The following is a 19631-nucleotide window of genomic DNA, read 5'->3' as shown; positions in this document are numbered from 1 at the left end:
CCGTCCTCAGTTTCTAGTGCTGTCCCACCCACCTGCCTCCCTGCCCCGCCCTCCAGCCTGAGCCCGGCTCACGCTCTTCGCTGTCTGGCTGAGCGGACAGACACTGACGTTGAGGTTGCGGCAGTAAGTGAAGTCCTCCTTGGAGCCGCTGAGCCGCGCCAGCGCATTGCTCAGGAGAATCTGTGGGAGGGAGCATAAAGGTCCACGGGTCAGCTCTGGACTCCCACCCGGGTCTTCCCTCTGTCCCCTTCCGACCCCGGCCCTTGCCTGTCCCCGCCCATGAGTGCTTCTAGGCTCCACCCAGAGAGAGGCTCCACGCCTCTCTCCTCCCAGGCCCCGCCCCATAAGGCAGCTTAGACTCCACCCACTGCTTTGACCACGCCTCCCCCTGTCTCCGCCCTTTCATTCTATACCCGCCTCTCCCAAGCCCCACCCCTTCCCCGGCCCCACCCCGCGCACCTCGCAGGGCCCCCAGCCGGCCGCAAGCTGGCGCGCGTAGTCATTGGCCACGTGCTGCCGGGAGGTGCCGCTGACCGCGTCGTGATGCTGGAGCACCGCCATCGCCTCATCTGCAGGCAGACGGTAAACCGGGTGGGGTCTCCACGGGACTCTCAGTCCAGACCCCAAGGAGACGGGAGAGATCACGTGTGGGAGGGCGGGGTCGCGAGGAGCTTCAAGAAAGGGCTCAATGGGGTTGCCAAGGGTCTGGGCCAAGCTTTGGACACACCCCCATCCCCTCATCGTCTCAACACCTACTGAGGGGTGCACTGTCTCCTGAGCCATAGGGTCCCACGTTGGCCACCGGACCCGCCAGTGCCTCCAGCTGGTTGCACACCTGGGGACAGAGGGGCTGTATTAGGGCCCCGGCCCTGTTGGGACCCCTGGGCGCTCCTTGAGCCCAGGACCCACTCACCTGCAGAAAGTTGTAGCTGAGGCGCTCGTAGCGTTTGAGGGCCGGCCGGCTGGAGAAGTAGCCAGTCCAGAACTTGTAGGGGCCGTCGGCGTAGGGAAAGAAGTCATCCTGCTTTACAGACCTGCAGCGGCAGAGGTATTGAGGGCAGGGTCACGACCCAAAGGGCAGGCCAACCCCCCCAAGCTCCCATTTCCCCCAAATACCAGGTGAGGTTGGCCTTGTTCAGCTCCCAGAGGTAACAGGCGGGAGTGGAGTAGAGAACATTGACGCGGCTCCCGTTGGCCTGCTGCTGAGGGGAGGTGTCCGTGTGTGAGCCCTCGGGAGTCTGCACCTTCCCAGGGGGCCCACAGGTGTGCACACACATCCTCACACACGTGTGCGCACCTTCATCATGCGGTGGGTTCAGATTCTCTTAGTACACATTTTGAGTGCAAACCAATGGCCCAGTGTGAGACTGGATTTGGGCAGCAGCTCAATATTACCACCATGGAAAGGATGTCACGGATGCAAGAATAAACCTGAATTTTTTTTTTTTTTAGATTTTATTTATTTATCTGACAGAGAAAGAGAGAGGGCGTGAGAGAGGGAAGAAAAGCAGGGGGAGTGGGAGAGGGAGAAGCAGGCTCCCCAACAAACAGGGAGCCCCACGCGGGGCCAATCCCAGGACCCTGGGATCATGACCTGAGCCAAAGGCAGACTCTTAATGACTGAGTCATCCAGGCACCCCTAAACCTGAAATTTCTACTAAACCTTTTTATCATTCCAATTTTATTTTTAAAATATTTGGCGGGGGCACCTGGGTGGCTCAGTTGGTGAAGCGTGGGACTCCTGATTTGGGCTCAGGTCATGATCTCAGGCTCATGAGATGGGCCCCGCCTAAGGCTCTGCAGTCAGCACGGAGTCTGCCTGAGATTCTCTCTCCTTCTCCCTCTGTCCCTCCCCTGCTCACCCCCCTCTCTAAATAAATAAAGGGGCGCCTGGGTGGCTCAGTGGGTTGAGCCTCTGCTTTCGGCTCAGGTCATAATCTCAGGGTCCTGGCATCGAGCCCCACGTCGGGCTCTCTGCTCAGCTGGGAGCCTGCTCCCCCACACCCCGCCTGCCTCTCTGCCTACTTGTGATCTCTCTCTCTCTGTCAAATGAATTAAAAAAAAATCTTAAATATATAAATAAAATATTTTTTTAAAAATTTTTTGGTGGAGGGGCACCTGGCTGGCTCAGTGGGTTAAGCCTCTGCCTTCAGCTCAGGTCATGATCTCAGGGTCCTGGGATCAAGCCCCACACTGGGCTCTCTGCTCAGCGGGGAGCCTGCTTCCCCCTCTCTCTGCCTGCCTCTCTACCTAATTGTGATATGTCTGTCAAATAAATAAAATCTTTAAAAAAAATTTTTTGGTGGAAAAACTAATGACATTATAGGGCTGCAGTCATCATTTCTCACCGTTATTGCTCAACAACACCACTGTTAGAATGAACAGAGTCCTTCAACTGCGGGAGATGAAGGAACAAGAAGGTGACCTCCTCCCTGAAGAAAAAGATGTTTGGTCTGCTTGTGTCGTGAAGCCAGTGCCTGGTACACTGTAGGTGCTCACTAAACACTTGAGTTAAGGAAGGGAAGTGAATGGGACTACATGCCTCTATGTACAGCCACAGGTCTACCCCTGCACACACAGTCACATACACAGTTACACACATACACACACACACACACACACACACACACAGGATTCGCTCTACAACCAACCACTTGCTTCTTCAATATGCTCAGGATTTCAGGCACAATCTAGAAGCAGAGCCCAGCCCGACTCTCCTGGAATCCACAGCCAAGTGGAGGAGAGATACTGAACGGACAATTTGTTACTATCAGCCTGGATGTGACCTCGTAGGTTTCTGTGGGGACTGTGTGCACACAGAGGAAAAGGCAAGAGCTCCACTTGCGTTTGGTGAAGGCTTCCTGGAGGAGGAAACATTTCAGCTTGCATGTTAAATGAGAAGCAGAAGGTGTTCGGCCCCAAATAACAGTCATAAGCAAACGCCATAATACTGACTATTGATCTGGCTCTGTTCTACAGATCTGTGTAAACGAACACATTAAACCCCAACAGCCTTATCAGGTGGAACCACCATTGTGCCCATTTTCTAGATCGGAAAACTAAGGCGGAGTGCTGAATATTTCTCAGGGTCACAGAGCCACTAAGTGGCAAGCTACGGACTTGAAGTACGGGACTGTACTTCCAACAGAATGCAGTAGGCAAAGGAGCGGTTGGTGCAGGAGAAAACCTGTGGCAGCTCAGGACCATGGTATTCACAGAAGAAAGTGCTCAAGGTGTCCAGGGCTCCTCCAGGTCACGGGGAGGACTGGGAAATGTCTTTGGGAAAGCCTTGGTGATGTCCCTGAGGGTGTTTTGGGTGAAAGAGCGGTGCTGGGGTAAGTGGAAGGTGAGGACATGGAGACCGCCAGCAGACAACTCTGAGGATGGAACTGAAGGGAACGACGTTTCAGATTTGAGAGGCCCAAGGATGTCTGAGTCCTGGTGCCCAGAACCTGGTAGGTTGCAGGGCAAAGGGAAATTAAGTTTGCAAATGGAGTTCAGGTTCCTGACCAGCTGACCTTAAAACAGCTTATCCTGGATGATCTGTAGGGCCAATGTCATCACGAGTCTTTAAAAGTGGGGGCGCCTGGGTGGCTCAGTGGGTTAAAGCCTCTGCCTTCGGCTCGGGTTGTGGTCCCAGAATCCTGGGATCGAGCCCCACATCGGGCTCTCTGCTCGGTGGGGAGCCTGATTCCTCCTCTCTCTCTGCCTGCCTCTCTGCCTACTTGTGATCTGTCAAATAAATAGATAAATTAAGTCTTTAAAAGTGGAAGAGAGGGGCACCTGGGTGGCTCAGTGGGTTAAGCCACTGCCTTTGGCTCAGGTCATGATCTCAGGGTCCTGGGATCGAGTCCCGCATCGGGCTTTCTGCTCAGCAGGGAGCCTGCTTCCTCCTCTCTCTGCCTGCCTCCCTGCCTACTTGTGATCTCTCTCTCTGTCAAATAGATAAATAAAATCTTTTTTAAAAAATAAATAAATAAATAAATAAATAAAATAAAAGTGGAAGAGAGGGGGCGCCTGGGTGGTTCAGTCAGTTAAGCATCCAATCCTTGATTTCCGCTCAGGTCATGATCTCAGCAACTTGAGATGGAGCCCCGCATCTGGCTCTTGCTTATTAGTGAGGAGTCTGCCTAAGATTCTGCCCCTCCTTGTGCTGGCCTGCACACACTCTCTCTCTCCAAATAAATAAATAATTTTTATTTATTTATTTATTTATTTATTTATTTTTAGAAAAACAGAAGAGGAAAGAGGCAGTGAAAGAGATGTGATGATAGACTCAGAGAGCTGCTGCATGGCTGGCTGGCAAGACAGGGACAGGGAGGCGTGAGTCAAGGAATGCCGAAGGCTTCTAGAAGTTGGACACGGCAAGGACATTTTCCCCAAGAGCCTCAGGAAGGAACCCAGCCCTGCTGACATCTTGATTTTTAACCCACTGAGAACTGTGTCCGACTTCTGGCCTATAAAACTGTAAGATGATATATTTCTGTTGTTTCCCGCCACTACGTTTGTTGGTCGTTAGAGTAGCAAGAGAAAACTAAGAGAGCGCACCCTGGGATGCATGTGACCCAAAGGCCAAGGGTCCAAGCACACTCATTCCCACGAGCTGGCACTCCTACCTGGGCGTTGACCAACTGGATGAGCCGGTCAAGGTTCTTGAACCACATGTTGGCATTCTCATACTGGAAGTCTGAGCCCATGGTCATTATGGTGTGATTGGTGCGGTAGTACTGGCCCTGTAGGGGGGATGGAGAATTGCTCAGGCCGGGGGGTCCTGGGCCACCCCTGTGACCACAGCGTCATGGTACAAATGCAGTCAAACGTGCGGGTGCGCGGTGCTCAGCTGGCTGAGCATCTGACTCTTGGTTTTGGCTCAGGTCGTGATCTCAGGGATCAAGCCACTCGTTGGGCTCCACACTCAGCAGGGAGTCGGCTTGAGGATTCTCTCTCCCTCTCTCTCTGCCCCTCCCCCTGCACCGTCGAGCTCTCTCTCTCTAAGATAAATAAGTCTTGGGACACCTGGGTGGCTCAGTCAGTTAGGCATCTGCCTTCAGCTCAGGTCATGATCCCAGGGTCCTGGGATCGGGCCCTGCACTGGGTTCCCTGCTCAGTGGGGAATCTGCTTCTCCCTCTCCCTCTGCCCCTCCACCCCTGCTTGTGTGCACTCACACTCTTGCTCTCTCTCTCTCCCAAATAAAATCTTTAACAAATAATAAGTAAATAAATTTTTAAAAAACAAGTGTGGGGGCGCCTGGGTAGCTCAGTGGGTTAAGCCTCTGCCTTCAGCTCAGGTCATAGTCTTAGGGTTCTGGGAACGAGCCCCGTGTTAGGCGCTCTGCTCAGCCGGGAACCTGCTTCCCTCTCTTTCTGCCTGCCTCTCTGCCTACTTGTGATCTCTCCCTCTCTCTGTGTCAAATAAATAAAATCTTTTAAAAAACAAAACAAACAGGGGTGCCTGGGTGGCTCAGTGGGTTAAAGCCTCTGCCTTTGGCTCGGGTCATGATCCCGGGGTTCTGGGATCGAGCCCCACATCGGGAATCTCTGCTCAGCAGGGAGCCTGCTTCCCCCTCTCTCTCTGCCTGCCTCTCTGCCTATTTGTGATCTCTCTCTCTCTCTCTGTCAAATAAATAAATAAAAAATCTTAAAAAAACAAACAAACAAACAAACAAACAAACAAAAAAACAAGTGTGGGTGTACATAGAGGAGTGGAGAGGGGAGGGGAATTGGGTCACGGGGGAGCATAGGGACACATGTGAAAATAGCCTCATGCTGTTGAGTACTCTTCTGGGGCCCAGATGAGGGCACTGAGGCACTGTGCCATGCTGTCTCACAACCTTGGTGAGCATTTGGGGCAGCAAAGGGTGTCTGTAGTCTTCTAACCAGAAATGCACACAAATCTGGGAGGGGAGCCTGGCAACGGTGCATGGAACGATACCTTCCTCCAAGGGTGATGAGGAGATGTTAGGGAATGCCTGCGCCGTGAAAGGGCCCGGTGCATCATGAACACGAGTCTCACAGGCTCTGCACAGTACGCTTACCTGGGCAGTGGCCAACTGTAGGAAGTAATCGACCAACTCCTTGGCATTGTACTCCGGGCTGCGCGGGTCCTCCACAAAGGGCTTGTCAGCGCACAGCGTGTCCCAGCACAGTTTCTCCGGCGGGTTGTACATATTGGGGAGCACACCTGCATGCCACACCAGGCTCAGCACCCTGGACCTGCCCTGGGCTCAAAGCCTGCCATGCCCCACCCAGGAGGGACCTCAGAATTTGCAGGGCCCCATGCAAAGTGCAAATGCTGGGTTCTTGTTCATAAATTATTAAGAGTTTCAGGAAAAGGACAAAAATGTATAAGAGCAAACCCAGGGCCCTCTGAGCATGGTCCAAGGTCCCATGCCCCTGGGGCCAGCCCTGCCCCCATCCCGCCCCCTTACTGGTAAAGAGGTCAGCCACTGGGGGCTTCAGGCTGGCGCTAGCCCGCCAAACCTGCTCCATCTCTTGCTTCTCCTTCCGCATGCTCTTATCTTGATAATCCAGACGCCCGAAGAAGAAACCATCAAAGCCCATCTGGAGGTGGGGAGGGATGAGGACTGGGATCAGAGAGCAGGAGAAGTGGGAGTCCAGTCCTCTCCCCACCAACCACCAGTCCCCTCGGCATGGGAGGGGAGGGTCAGAGCACAGTTAGAAGCAGCAGATCTGAAACCAGAAAGGGGGGGCGCCTGGCTGGCTCAGTGGGTTAAAGCCTCTGCTTTCGGCTCAGGTCATGATCCCAGGGTCATGGGATCGAGCCCCACATCGGGCTCTCTGCTCAGCAGGGAGCCTGCTTCCTCCTCTCTCTCCCCCTGCTTCTCTGCCTACTTGTGATCTCTGTCTGTCAAATAAATAAATAAAATCTTTAAAAAAAAAAAAAGAAAGAAAGAAAGAAAGAAACCAGAAAGGGTTTCAGCTCATTATGAAGCCGGGGAAGGGTCAGGTGACACTGAGGAAGGGCTGGGAGGGGTGGGTGCGACGCTAGAACAGACCTCCACCTTCCCCAGCTCGGAAAGGGCCTGACCTTAAGGCTTTCCCCCTTAAGCAACCTGAGAATGGAAGGGATCATAGAATGGAAAGGGGACGCCATCATGCCAAAGACTGTGAAGCTTTTTGAAGAGCAAGGCAGGCCTCCACCTACCACCTGGCTTCGGAGAGGACCGGGGATCATAGCAAATAGGGTGGGGCCAGAGCTCCAATGAGAGGCAGGTGTGGGACCCGGGAAGAGCCAGCTGGAGTAGGGTCAGCCTGGGCAGAGGCAGAGCGAAAAGGTTGGGGGGAGCGGGGGAGGGGCTACTAATGGGATTGACAGCTTACCCAAGGGGCAGGGCCTCAAGGGGCCAGAGGGCCAGGGGACAGGGCCTGGTCGAAGTGGGCTTGCAGGGAAGGGCGGGGCTTGAGGGGCCAAGGGAGGAGCTAGGAGCGAAGCTGTGCAATCACCTGTGCGAACAGCGAGGCCTGCTCCCGAGAGTGACCGAAGGGGTCAATGTGCCAGGCCACACGGGGGCGCCCATCTTTGCCAAACGTGTTTTCCAGGAAGCGCAACCCAAGCGTCATCTGGTCTATGATGGCTCCGTAGTGGGTGGCTGCCTCATCGTTCATCACCCAGCCACCGTTGGCAAACTCCAGGCGTCCTGTGCCAGGAAGGGCAAAATCTGGGTGGACTGTCAAGGCCAGGACTGGGGCCAGGGGTGGCAATGCAGGGGATATGAAGGCCCGCCTGCAAACCCAGGCCGGGAGGGAGAAGAGGGGTCACTCCCAGGCCAGTGTAGCCAGATATGGAACAGAGGGCCCCCTGCGTGGCAGGCTTCCCTGAGGCTCCCCTGGAGGTGGGGCCCTGCGGGATGTATAGGAGTTCTACAGATAAAGGGACATTCCAGGCAGGCAGAGCCACATGCACAGGCAGACTGCAGGGGACATGACAAAATCTCAAAAGCTGGAGGGTCAGAAACAGAAGCGAGCTGGGCTTCCTCTTTTCACTTCCTTCAGGCAGGCTCACCCTGGCGTACCAGCTCCCGCACAACTTCCTGTGTTGCATTTGTCTGCTGGTGCCACCAACGGGAGAAGAAGGCAATCTCCACATAGATGAATCGGCGGGTGGGCTCCACCAGCAGGGAAGAGATGACTGAGTCTAGAATGTACTGCACCCCCGCGTGCTGGACGTCATTCTGGACTGTGGACACAGGGGTCGGGGACAAATGAGCCAAGGGGAGACATTCTTAGACACAGGAGCCCAAGCTGGCCAACGTCTCCCCTCCCAATGTCCAGAACCCACAAAGGATCTGAAGGCTCAAAGGGGCCATGGGAGCCCCAAGGGGAAGTCCCCCTGCTCTACTCACTGCCATAAAAGTACTGGTCCACAGTCTTGAGCCAGCCCACATCGTCATGCGTGTGGGCCACCAGGTGCACGTTGAGCATGTCCGGATGCACCACGGGGCATGTCTGCACAGAGACCCCAAATACACATCCTGTCAGTTACACCGGGGTTAAGAAACAGGCTGGGGTCGGGGGTGGGGTGGAGGCACAACATAGGTCTTGATCTAGAGGCGAGTGACCCAGAGAAACCCAGCGAGGCCCTTCCAGGGAGGATGCCGCAGAGTTGGGCATACAGATAGAACTCCCACTTGACACGACCCCTTAGGGCAGCTCTCATTCACACCCTGGGTTAATCGTAACAGTAGTAGCAAACGTTTATTAGGCATTTGCAAGTGGCAAGCAGCTGGGGGTGGGGGGCAGTATTATCTCATTTTCAGATGAGAGCACTGAGGATCAGAGTGGTTAAGTAACTTGCCCCAAGTCACGGGGCCAGGAAGTCAGGGAGCCTGACTGGAACTCCAGGCAGGCTGACTTCAGGGTCCCAGCTCTCAAGCCATCCCCCCGCCCCCACATACACACATCTGCCCACACACAGTTAAGTGCATGCATGCAAACTCCCGGCAAGCCCACTCACAGAAGGAAGGAAGCAGGTACGGAAAGCCCTGTTCTCAGACTCACACAGCCAGACCTTTCAATGACGCAAAGCATGCCTTCAGACCACACTGTCATATTAACAACCATTCACTAGGCACCCACAGAACATACCCACCCACACCCCTGGACCCTACTCGGGGGTCTTCGCTCCAGCTTGCGTACGCTTCCGCTCCCGGGCCGCGCTCACCTCGTATCCCGCGGCCCGAGCGCCGGGCGCGGCCACCAACAACAAAAAAAGGAAGGAGAGAGGCGGGAGCGGTGGCTGCAGCGCGCGGGAGCCCGTCTTGGGCCCTGCCACGGCCCGGCCGCCACCGCCAGCGCGGACCCCCGAAGGCCGCGCGTCGGCGCCCATGGCTCCGCCGCCGCCGCCGCCGCCTCCAGGGGCTTCCCGGGCCCTGCAAAGGCAGGACAAACACCCCGCCCCCAGAACCCTGCATAGCCAATGGCTGCTGGCGGGGGCGGGGCCAGGGTGCCTTTCGAGTCACGGAACTGAGCCCTCTGCTCTCGCTAGCCCCTGGGGACACTAGGAGTGTGGGGAGGCGTTGGGCGTGTCCGCCCTTGGTTGCTGGTTTAGCCAGGGGAGCCTTTAATATCTCACCGCCTCCGAGTGGCCCTTTGTCCCCGTGGACGAAAAGTCTTCAGATTTTCCTCCGGGTATAGTTTGCTTAGGAGGTGAGGATGTGTGCTTGGGATCCTACGATGTCCCGTCGGTCTTCAGGGCTAGGGTCTTGGAGGGACCTAGCTTGGCTAGGAGCAGGGGCTAATGGTGGTCCTGTTCTGTTCTATGAGGATTACGCATAGAGGAACTGCCCCCTGGGGTACTAAGGATGGAAGGTATACAGCCTGACTGGAAGAAATACCCATGGGACTCAGGTGAGGAGGGACAGATGGGGGAGGACTCAGTCTTTCATGCTTTTCCCAATCCCTACTAGTCCATCCAGTTCACTGATATTATTCGATTTGTCTGATAAGAAAATGAAAGCCCACATTCCTGAGGTCAGCAGAGCCCATCTGCTGAGTTGCCAGAGGACAGGGATCCTGCTCTGCCTCGGGCAGCTGACTGAGGTCACAAGGCTTGTGAAAGAAGCAAGTGAACCACCACGACCAGAAGGCTCCAGGCTGGAGCCCCTCCCCCACCAGGAAGAGCACCCACAATCCACAGGAGAGGTTCCCAAAACACAGCCAGAATGCAAAACTTTATTATTAACTGGTTTCAACAAAAGAAACGAGTGGATACACGTAGAAACATGGACAGCATCTCCCCCAGCAGCAGGCAGGATGGGGAAGCAGGCAGGTGGGGGAGGCCTAGGGAATTCTCCTCTGCCCAGCAGAAGTGGAATCCCAGGGAAAGGGTCAGGTTCCCTCCATCCAGCCTCATTCAGAGAAGCCCAGGACAGCAGCTGAGGGCAGGGGCCGAACAGCCAGGGGCCAGGCCTGGGGGAAGGTGTACAGAGTAGTCCTTGGCTGACATCACCAGGGGGGCGTCATGGGCTGAGGGTTCTGCAGATATGACATCACCACGGCAGAGATGGACAGCCTGAGGGGGAGAGAGGTGTCAGTCCAGGAAGGGTAGGCTTGGGTCCCCCTCTCCCACTTACTCAAGAGTCCTCCTTCTCTAAGCCTAGACTCACATGAAGCTACTCATCATCTGTTTAGTGTCCTCAGAGCTCCGGGAGTTGGCAAAGCTGATGAAGGAGCAGTAGACAGCGACCCAAGCGCACCACTTCAGCTGGGGAAAGGCAGGAGGATGGGGGTATTCGGTCAGTGACAGGCACACCAATGAGCCACCATAGGGGCATTCCCAGACACGGGTGCCAACGCACTGTTTCCACCCGATGCAACCTGGATCTTATCCCCAAGAATCCCTCAGTCCCATTCTCCCTAGCCTACTCCAGGTACCCAGTTTCTTGTTCTACCCTCTTGGCCTGCGTTTCTTGACAGCACTACATGCCCTCAGGCCTAAGAAGAGTAGCCTTTGACATGCCTCGTGATGCTAAGAACCCCATTCTTTCTCCACGAGTCCCCTCCAAATTACTTTAAAATCAGGCCGACCTCCCCGGTACCCACCCTGAACCCGGCTTCCCCTCCGGCTCTGGCTCTCTCCGCGGAGCAGTACCGCAGCCCCGCCCCCGGCCAGGCCCAGGCCCCGCCCCCTCAGCGCCAGCCCGGCTCCATTCCGAATCCGCTCCCACCACGGGCTTCGTGGTCAGGCGGAGCTACACCGAAGGAAACTCGGCGCCGCCCACCTTGAGCATGAGGCCGCACATGCTGAAGATCATGCCGAGCAGGTTCATGTAGTCCGGCGTCGGGTCGTCCAAGGCCGGGTTACACTCGCTCGGCGGGGGCTTGTACCTGCGGTAGGCTCAAGGGTCAGAGGCACTCAAAGTCCCGCCCCCGAAGTGGACAAGCGCTTCCCTGGACCTCGCCCCACAACCCGAGCCCTGTTCCCGTGAGGTTGGGGTCCTCACCTCAGCACTTTGTTCGGCCTTCGTGGGTCCGACATGTTGTTAGCGGACATGGCGGGCCCCAGGTCGGGCCTCTTCCGCAGCAGGAGTCGCAGCTTCCGGCGCGGAAAAGGAGGGTGGCTTTTAGAGTGACACCCACAGACTGCGAGCTTCCGTTCCCAGGGGCGGGGCCAGGACTCCTTCCAGCCGGGGGATAGAGAATTAGAAGAGACCAGAAGTGTTTCTTGAAAACAAGAAGTGGGAAAAGAAAACTAGAAGCTGGAATCAGGTTTCAGTATTCCAAACACTATCCCGAAAAAAGCCAAAATATTTGAACCGGAAGTGAGATATAGGAAGTGGGCTACGGAAGACAATAAGGTTACACCCGAGCGTGGATCCACAGGATTAGGAGTCCTTGTTGCAGACCGATGCAGACTTGATGCAGACCGATGTAAGGCGAGGAAGGGAACCTGAAACAAATGGCTTTTCCTGAGCCGAAACCACGGGGCCCGGAGCTGCCGCAAAAACGGGTGAAGACGCTAGACTGCGGGCAGGGGGCAGTGCGAGCTGTACGATTTAACGGTGAGCTCCCTCTTCGTTCCGGGTTCTCCTGCCTTCTGAGGTCCTCAGCCCTATAATCCCCTCCTGGTGTTTCCCAGTGGATGGCAATTACTGTCTGACGTGCGGCAGCGACAAGACCCTGAAGCTGTGGAATCCGTTACGGGGGACGCTGCTGCGAACGTATAGCGGCCACGGTTACGAGGTGCTGGATGCGGCCGGGTGAGCCGGGAGCCAGTCCGAGATACGGATGCAGAGACCGGGATCTGAGGTCAGCACTGATCTTCCCTCCTTTGCCCTCCAGGTCCTTTGACAACAGCAGTCTCTGCTCCGGCGGCGGGGACAAGGCGGTGGTGCTGTGGGATGTGGCATCGGGGCAGGTCGTGCGTAAATTCCGGGGCCACGCGGGGGTGAGTACAAACGAGAAGAGGCCTCATTAGAGCGTGGATGGTGGAGAAAACCCGCATTGACGTGTAGGTGGTGACAGGGAACCCTCCCACCCCCACCCATTACCACCCCCACCTCAAGGCCCAGCATACAATGTCCCCCAAAATCTTTCACCTCCCCTATCTCTAGCCTCTGCTTTCTTTTTATTTTTTTAAGATTTTATTTACTTATTTATTTACTTATTAGAGGGACACCTGGGTGGCTTAGCCGGCTAAGTGGCTGCCTTGGGCTCAGGTCATGATCCAAGGATCCTGGGATCAAGTCCCACCTCAGACTCCCACCTCACTGGGGAGCCTGCTTCTCCCTCTGTCTGCTGCTCTCCCTGTTTGTGCTCACTCGCTTTCTCTCTCTGACAAATAAATAAAATCTTAAAGAAAAGATTTTGTTTACTTATTAGAGAGAGCACAAGCAGTGGGGCGGGTAAAGGGAGAAGCAGGTTCCCTTCTCAGTGGGGCCCGATTCCAGGATCCTGGGATCATGACCTGAGCCAAAGGCAGATGCCCCTTCTTTGCTCTTGCTTTAACCAGCACCCAGAACCTGCCTTTATCCCAGTCCTCCAAAGTCCAGCCTCCTCTGAGTAACAATTCCCATCTCTCAGAAGGTGAACACGGTCCAGTTTAATGAAGAGGCCACAGTCATCTTGTCTGGTGAGTCTGGGGCCTAGGCAGGGTGCTAACCCCTGCAATCCAAAGGTGACCTCACCTTCATGCTGGCCCTCACAGGCTCTATCGATTCCAGCATACGGTGCTGGGACTGCCGGTCACGGAGGCCTGAGCCAGTGCAGACGCTGGACGAAGCCAGGGATGGCATATCCAGTGTGAAGGTGTCAGACCATGAGGTCCTGGCAGGGTGAGTGGAGCCAGGACCTCACCCCTGCCCTGCTGGGGATCACCACTGCCTTGCTACTTAGATTAAAATCTGCTCTTCTCACCTCAGCTTACAAGGCCCTGCACAGTGCTCTCTGCTGAGCTTTTAGCTTTTATTCATTCCACGTCTCATTTCTCTTAATATGCCAAGCATGCTCTCACGTCCGGACCTTTGCAGTTGCTCTTTCTCCGCCGGGACTCCCTTTCTCCTTACTCAGAGTGTTTTTGAGCCTCTCTTGCATACCACTTTCTTTGTTGGGAAACGCACAGCAGTTATTGAAATAGGGGAAAATCTCGGCCCACATCAGGCTGACGTTCTAGTTGCAAGAGGCAAACAATGACAATTCCCAAGCAGGGCTCCGCAGACTGTTGGCTGGTCTGTTCCCACACATCATCTCCTGGACCACACATGTTTGTCTCCTTATCCTTCAAGTCCCAGTTGAGAGGTCACCTCCTCAGCGAGGCCTTCCTAGATTACTCTCAGTCAGTAAGGCTCTAGAGGCACAACGTGCTCTGACTTTGTTGCAGCTGTGTCCCAAGGACTAGCCCAGAGAGGCAGCTCAGTGCCTATCAGAAACCCATAGAGTAGGTCCTGATTGGCCCTGGGTGTCCGTCTCAAAGCCAGTGCCTGGGAATTCCACTTAAGAACTCATTTCAGTGTTTATTTCCCATGTCTAGCCTTGAGTGTGAGCATGACAGCGAAGGGTGCACAGGAAGGGCAAGCCCAGCACCCCCCCCCCCCCAACCGGGGTCCTGGCGGGGTCAGGGAAAATCCAGGGACTGGAGCCATGGACCTCCTGGCCCCAGTTGATGCTTCAGCTGGATCCATCCTCTTGCAGCTCCGTGGATGGCCGGGTGAGGCGCTATGACCTGAGATTGGGGCAGCTCTTCTCAGACTACGTGGGCAGTAAGTGTGGCGGGACTGTGGGGCAGGCAGGGCCAGTTGGGGGCAGCAAAGGGGGCCCCAGCCTCACCCACCTGCGCCCCTCCCCACCCCCCAGGCCCCATCACCTGTACCTGCTTTAGTCGGGACGGGCAGTGCACCCTGGTCTCCAGCCTGGACTCCACGTTGCGGCTTCTAGACAAGGACACAGGGGAGCTGCTGGGCGAGTGAGTCCTCGGGGTCGTGGAGCTCCCCCCGCAACCCTCTGCTAGGACCCAGACCCTCCTGACCCCTCCCACCCCCAGGTACACGGGCCATAAGAACCAGGAGTACAAGCTGGACTGCTGTCTGAGTGAGCGTGACACACACGTGGTCAGCGGCTCCGAGGACGGGAAGGTGTACTTCTGGGACCTGGTGGAGGTGAGCGTCCTCTGTCTTTTCCTCCGTCACTCCCACACCTGCAAAGGGGAATGCTATTAGAGCTGGGGGCTTGCAGGAGTGAGTGAAAAGAGAAAGCAGGAAGGGCATTCCTGGCAAAGGGAACATGTGTGCTAAGGCTTGGAGGTGTGGCCCACTTGGGTCAGGAGACAAAGGTACTGTGGGTCGGTGGCAGCAGCAGGTCACTCAAGCCCAGCTGACCTTGGAACTGGGGCCAACAGCCGCATCAGACCCCCACTGAGTTGGGGCTATAGTTCAGAAACCCTGAGCTACCTCTGAGCATCCCCATGGTTTCTAGTCCCAAACCCCGTGAGCCCTGTCTTGATAGGTCTCAGCCTGGTGGGAAGGTCAGACTGGAAACAGACTATTATTCTGACCTCATGGGTTCAGGGCTGGGGCTTGGCCAGGGCAAGTAATGCCCCTAATAGGATGGAGGAAGCTGGGGGTGGGGGGCAGAGACTTGCGGACCCAGCTCTCTCTGGCAACTGAGAACACGCCAGTGTTCTGCTTACTTCACGAGAGTCTACCAAAGTCACCCTGAGTGGGGAAGCGCATGGAGGAACATTTTCGAAGGGGGAAGAGCAATTTGGAGCCTGCTTAAGGGACCAGATGCGTTGAGCGGGGACTGCAGGCTGATGAAGGAAGTGAGCACAGAGGCTGCCCCGTGGGCCCCTAGAGCCCAGATAGCAGCAAGGCAGAGAAGCCAGGACAGGACAGCATTGGAGCAAGGTGGTGACTGTGGATGTGGATCGAGACATGGTCTAAAGACCGCGCCAGGAGCACTTGCTCATAAACGGGTGGGAGGTGTGAAAGAAGAAGACTCCCAGGATGTTTGGCCTGAGCCACACGTGCTCCAAAAGATAGAGCAACTCAGGGGTTCATTTTGGGGCAGCTGAGGTTTGCGGTGCCTGGCAAGCAGTCAGCGGTGGGTGGCTGAAGGTCAAGGGAGAGGGACGCACTGATAACCGCTTCCCACCCTTTCCCTCCACAGGGCGCCCTGACACTGGCCCTTCCTGTGGGTCCCGGCGTGGTACAGTCGCTGGCCTTCCACCCCACGGAGCCCTGCCTGCTGACCGCCACGGGGGGCAGCGTCCAGTGCTGGCGGGAGGAGGCTTATGAGGCTGATGGTGGCACTGGGTGAAGGTGGGGGACCCACCGCCACCAAAGACATGGACACGGACTCAAAAGGATCATGGAGACCATTTATTTTAGACACATGGCTGACGAAGGAGGGAGGAAGGGACCGGGTTTGCAAGCTAATAAATACAGGAGAGGGGAGACTTCCCTGAGCCATAGCCATTCAGTCCTCATTCTTCTCGGGCATGAAGGCATCTCTCTTCTGGGCAAAGGTTTCAGCCACAAGCAGGGGGAAGACGAGGGAGGCGTCGGCGTAGACCTGCAGAGGGGACGTGAGTGAACCATAGGGCTCGCGGCCGCACTCTGGGAGACTGTGCGCCCCAGCCGCCTGACCGGCCCTCACCTTGACAGGCTGTGCGTCCACCCGGATCTTGCCCCAGGAGACAGCTTCATCTGGCCTGGCACCAGAGTCCGAGCCATCAAACTCCTGGGCCGTGTTGATATAGACAGAGTAGTCAGCCCCATTCCGCTGTGGGGAGAGCCAAGGGCAGGGGGAGCTGGTCAGCCAGTCACTGGACATGGCGGGGAGGTGGGGGGGCACTAGCTAAGAGACCAAGGGCTGTGTTCTGCCTGCAGGAAGCCCAGAGTGGCCCCCCACTTCATAGGAAAGGGCCCCACGTCCATGCATGAGCAGAGCACAAGGTTGGGGTTTGGTAGGGTTGATGGGCAGAGCTGCCACCAAACACAAAGATGACGCCCACTCTGATCAAGGACCCATCAGTCCTCACCCGACCCCCCATGTTACCCCATTCCCCACAGATGCCAGAGGGCGCCTGTGAGCTCCCAAGTGGCAGCCCTGGAGGCCTGGCTCCTGCTGCTGGTCACCTCCGCTCCCCTTCACCGGCCTGCTAACTGTCCCCGGTCTTAATTCAGGCACCCCAGAGCCTTTGCACTGGCCATTTTCTGTACTTACTGGCTGTCTTTCCCAGAACGTCATTTCTCTTGCCATCTTGTTATGCCTCATTTTTTTCCCACAGGAGCTAACTGCCATGTGACATGCATGTCACTTGTTCGCTGCCTGTCTCCCTGGCTAGAACATCAGTCCAGGAGGACAGGGATCCTGGCCTGTCTAGTCCACAGCTGTCTCCCTGGCACATGGCACAGGCCTAGCGCACAGGCATGGCTGCATGGCAAGCCCGTGTCCACCCTCACTAGGGACCGGGTGCCCCGTCTCCACTCACCATGAGGTTGGCGTTGGCAATGTGGTGCTTGACCAAACCCCCGCCCAGGATGATCATCCCAGTGTGCTTGGCAAAGATGGCCTGCGTGTTGATGAGCCTCAGGTCTGGAGAAGAGTGCTGTGGTCAGGCTGTGAATCCAGCCAGCCCTCCTCCCCTGCTCCCGTGTGGCCCCAGCGCCTCACCCTCAACGATGTCCAGGACCAAGCCTGGGTTCTTGTAGGAATGGAAGAAGATCATGTCACCCAGGGAGCCATCTGTGAGCGCTGGGCTCAACACGGGGATGTGATTCTGGGGAACAGCAAGACAAGAGCAAATGGAGCTCAGAGCCCAGTGGGGGAAGGCTGGTCCCTATCCCAGTGGCATCCCCTCCTCTCTGCCTGATTCTGGGCAGAGTGCTTAAGTTTTCTGGGCCTCAGTTTCCTCAACTGTAAAATGGACACAACACCTCCCTCATGGACGAAGAAGCGTTAAGTGAGGAAATCACAAAGCACGAAGGATGGTGTCTGACAAAGAAGGGCAGTTCTCGCTACTCTGCCGGACCTCTGCCTTGGAGGAGCATGGGACCAGACGCCCCACCCCATGATGGTTGCCCCAACTGATCCCAGGTCTAGGAAACGAGCCAGGATCCCAAGGTCACACTCAGTGGCTGTGCAGCCTCAGACAAACCACCTAAGCTCTGTGTCGGATTCTCCAGGGGTCTATGAAGGTGAAACAAGCAAATACACACCAAGGCCTGGTATCCGGGCCCCACCCAGCCCCTCACCTTCTGGGCCCAGTAATACACCGATTCTGGGTTGTTGATCTCCTTGCCCAGCCGGGCAATCATCTTGGAAGGTGTCCACTTCACACCCTAGGAGGAGACAATGACTTCAGCCTACAGTGCCTGCCCCGACTCCTACCATGCCAGCGCCTAGGTCGCTCCTGCCCCACCTCCGTGTTCTGCTCCAGCACCATCTGGTCCAGAATGGGCATCAACCAATCCTCAAACTTGCAGTAATTGTCGTTGGGCACCAGTAAGTTTCCAATCCTGTGAACACGAGGCATGTGGGCATCAGGCCCCAGGACCCCCAGCCCAGCTCCCTTGCTCAGCACCACTCAGGGCCCCCAACCTGTTGATCCCGTTCTCACGTAGCTCCTTCCCCCTGAGACTGAAATCGCCCAGGTACGTGGGTGCCAGGCACTTGATAAAATCTTCCTCCACGCCGCCAGCTGTGGTCACTAAGACGTCCACCTGCAGCCGTAAGTCAGGGAGATTGGCCCAGGAAGAGGGGCCCTGCCCTCACCCCAGGTAGAGCTCCCAATACTAACCCAGTGACCCTTGGGGCAAGCTCTACAGCAAAAGTAGATCGTGTCCCTCTGCTTAAAACTGACCCTATCTCCCTATGTCATTTAAATCACCAGTAATTTTATTGCCCTAAGACCTAGAAAGGCCAAGGCCACAACCCCATGAGGTCCCCACCATGTTGTGCTGCACGAGGTAACGGATGGTCTCACGGATGCCTGAACTGATGAGGTTTGATGTGTAGCCCAGAAAGATGGTGCAGCCAGTAAGTGGGCGCCGGCTCTGGGTCAGGTCTGCATGGTGGTCTTCATCCTGTGACAGCGGCTCCAGTTTCTTCTCTATCTAGGTGTAAGGGCAGAGTCAAGTTACCCTCTGGCCCCAAACCCTAGCGCACCTACCACTTCTACCTGGAATACCTGTAGCCACGGAACGAACGCCTTTTGTGCAGGCTCCGCCCCATTCACAGTCCAAATCTCAAGGCACACGCTCAGGTTTTACCCCCTTTTCAAGGAATTGGAGAGCACGACCTTTGCAGGCCCGGTCCCCTTCCCCGATGGAAAAAACAAATCCGAGGGGCGCCTGGGAGGCTCAGTGGGTTAAAGCCTCTGCCTTCCGCTCAGGTCATGATCCCAGGGTCCTGGGATCAAGCCCCACATCCGGCTCTCTGCTCAGTGGGGAGCCTGCTTCCTCCTCTCTCTCTGCCTACTTGTGATCTCTGTCTGTCAAATAAATAAAATCTTTAAAAAAAAAAAAATCAAATCCGAGCCTGACTTAGGCTCCTCAACCGCACAGTTCAGAACATTTTCACTCGCCTCCTATCTAGAATCAGTCTCAACCTCATCCTGATTGTAGAATGCTATGGGGATGGGGGCCGGGGGCGGGGAGACAACGTCCTCTTCCCAGCACAGAAACTGCGGCCCAGAATGGGTCCCGCCTCTCTCCAATTATTGGACCGCCCAACAAAGGACGCTCCTCCTTCTCAAGGGAGCCCCGCCCCCTCCGAGTACTGCATTGCCGCTACTCTAGGCCACACCCCCTCGATGCAGGAAGTTCCGCCCCAGGCTTCACCATGGCGTTGACTTGCTGCACGGCGCGCCCGAAGTTGGTGGCCTGGAAGCCAGTGGTGCCGAAGGCCTCCAGTAGCGCACGGTAGTCCACGCCGCGGTTGAAGTCGTAGCCTCGGACTTGGGAGCTCTCGGAGGGTAGCGCCGAGCTGTGCTTCAGCACAGCGGCCAGCGCCGCCGCGGGTGCCTTCCCTTCCGGAGGACCCTCCATGTTCCTGAGGCCGCACTCCCAGATCACAGCCGTCCCAGGCCAGGCCTCCAGCGGCCTCCAAACGCACTAAACCCCAGCACGCGCTCTGTACGATAGTACAGGAAGTAGGGCTCGGGAAAACCTGCA

General features: G+C 56.2%; 4 protein-coding genes across 7 annotated transcripts in view; 1 reads left to right on the top strand and 3 right to left on the bottom strand.

Annotated features, from left to right (window-relative positions):
• Positions 1 to 12515, bottom strand: part of LOC111162426 (mannosidase alpha class 2B member 1) — a 19660-nt gene extending 7145 nt beyond the window's left edge. Inside the window, exons 1-13 of one of the 3 annotated variants that reach the window (XM_022526833.1) lie at positions 12510 to 12515; positions 9182 to 9369; positions 8364 to 8466; positions 8024 to 8197; positions 7465 to 7658; positions 6429 to 6561; positions 6036 to 6181; positions 4617 to 4733; positions 1117 to 1202; positions 914 to 1034; positions 757 to 835; positions 460 to 569; positions 73 to 180 (exon numbers count right to left, since the gene is read on the bottom strand). In XM_022526833.1, coding sequence (XP_022382541.1) covers positions 73 to 180; positions 460 to 569; positions 757 to 835; positions 914 to 1034; positions 1117 to 1202; positions 4617 to 4733; positions 6036 to 6181; positions 6429 to 6561; positions 7465 to 7658; positions 8024 to 8197; positions 8364 to 8466; positions 9182 to 9346 — 1536 coding nt within the window. In that variant the 5' untranslated portion in view covers positions 9347 to 9369; positions 12510 to 12515. Of the gene's footprint in view, positions 1 to 72; positions 181 to 459; positions 570 to 756; positions 836 to 913; positions 1035 to 1116; positions 1203 to 4616; positions 4734 to 6035; positions 6182 to 6428; positions 6562 to 7464; positions 7659 to 8023; positions 8198 to 8363; positions 8467 to 9181; positions 9371 to 12509 lie in introns of those variants that run through there. The other 2 variants (XM_022526834.1, XM_022526835.1) reach the window with 2 other exon arrangements.
• LOC111162431 (WD repeat domain 83 opposite strand) lies at positions 10163 to 11583 on the bottom strand. Its single transcript, XM_022526840.1, has 4 exons — positions 11463 to 11583; positions 11241 to 11346; positions 10626 to 10723; positions 10163 to 10531 (listed from the first exon to the last, which is right to left on the bottom strand). Exons 1-4 carry the CDS (start codon positions 11510 to 11512, stop codon positions 10465 to 10467), a joined length of 321 nt encoding a protein of 106 aa, XP_022382548.1. The 5' UTR covers positions 11513 to 11583; the 3' UTR covers positions 10163 to 10464.
• On the top strand, positions 11908 to 15925 carry LOC111162429 (WD repeat domain 83). Its single transcript, XM_022526839.1, has 9 exons — positions 11908 to 12020; positions 12098 to 12218; positions 12301 to 12406; positions 13042 to 13090; positions 13166 to 13292; positions 14149 to 14216; positions 14311 to 14419; positions 14498 to 14612; positions 15622 to 15925. Exons 1-9 carry the CDS (start codon positions 11918 to 11920, stop codon positions 15769 to 15771), a joined length of 948 nt encoding a protein of 315 aa, XP_022382547.1. The 5' UTR covers positions 11908 to 11917; the 3' UTR covers positions 15772 to 15925.
• Positions 15821 to 19627, bottom strand: LOC111162428 (deoxyhypusine synthase). 2 transcript variants are annotated; one of them, XM_022526837.1, is made up of 9 exons: positions 19299 to 19627; positions 18408 to 18572; positions 18058 to 18179; positions 17879 to 17975; positions 17712 to 17798; positions 17131 to 17236; positions 16949 to 17052; positions 16111 to 16236; positions 15821 to 16026 (listed from the first exon to the last, which is right to left on the bottom strand). In XM_022526837.1, the coding sequence occupies exons 1-9, from the start codon at positions 19503 to 19505 to the stop codon at positions 15931 to 15933; spliced, it is 1110 nt and encodes a 369-aa protein (XP_022382545.1). In that variant the 5' UTR covers positions 19506 to 19627; the 3' UTR covers positions 15821 to 15930. The 2 variants fall into 2 exon arrangements, with proteins under 2 accessions (XP_022382545.1, XP_022382546.1); XM_022526838.1 differs by lacking the exon at positions 16949 to 17052 and having other exon boundaries at positions 16111 to 16194; positions 17126 to 17236.
• Between the last annotated feature and the right edge of the window lie 4 nt (positions 19628 to 19631).

This window comes from Enhydra lutris, unplaced genomic scaffold, assembly GCF_002288905.1.
Source record: "Enhydra lutris kenyoni isolate GAN:26980312 unplaced genomic scaffold, ASM228890v2 scaffoldscaffold92, whole genome shotgun sequence".
Classification (NCBI taxonomy): domain Eukaryota; kingdom Metazoa; phylum Chordata; class Mammalia; order Carnivora; family Mustelidae; genus Enhydra; species Enhydra lutris.
This window is presented reverse-complemented; position numbering and strand designations above follow the sequence as displayed.

Coding starts and splice junctions, on each gene's coding strand:
- LOC111162431 (XM_022526840.1), bottom strand. CDS start 11,512: ATGTCCGCTAACAACATGTCGGACCCACGAAGGCCGAACAAAGTGCTG. Junction 11,347..11,462: donor AGGCCGAACAAAGTGCTGAG/GTGAGGACCCCA, acceptor AGCCTACCGCAG/GTACAAGCCCCCGCCGAGCG. Junction 10,532..10,625: donor CAGATGATGAGTAGCTTCAT/GTGAGTCTAGGC, acceptor TCTCCCCCTCAG/GCTGTCCATCTCTGCCGTGG.
- LOC111162429 (XM_022526839.1), top strand. CDS start 11,918: ATGGCTTTTCCTGAGCCGAAACCACGGGGCCCGGAGCTGCCGCAAAAA. Junction 13,091..13,165: donor GGCCACAGTCATCTTGTCTG/GTGAGTCTGGGG, acceptor TGGCCCTCACAG/GCTCTATCGATTCCAGCATA. Junction 14,613..15,621: donor ACTTCTGGGACCTGGTGGAG/GTGAGCGTCCTC, acceptor TTCCCTCCACAG/GGCGCCCTGACACTGGCCCT.
- LOC111162428 (XM_022526837.1), bottom strand. CDS start 19,505: ATGGAGGGTCCTCCGGAAGGGAAGGCACCCGCGGCGGCGCTGGCCGCT. Junction 17,799..17,878: donor TGCTGGAGCAGAACACGGAG/GTGGGGCAGGAG, acceptor GTCTCCTCCTAG/GGTGTGAAGTGGACACCTTC. Junction 16,027..16,110: donor TGGACGCACAGCCTGTCAAG/GTGAGGGCCGGT, acceptor TCCCCTCTGCAG/GTCTACGCCGACGCCTCCCT.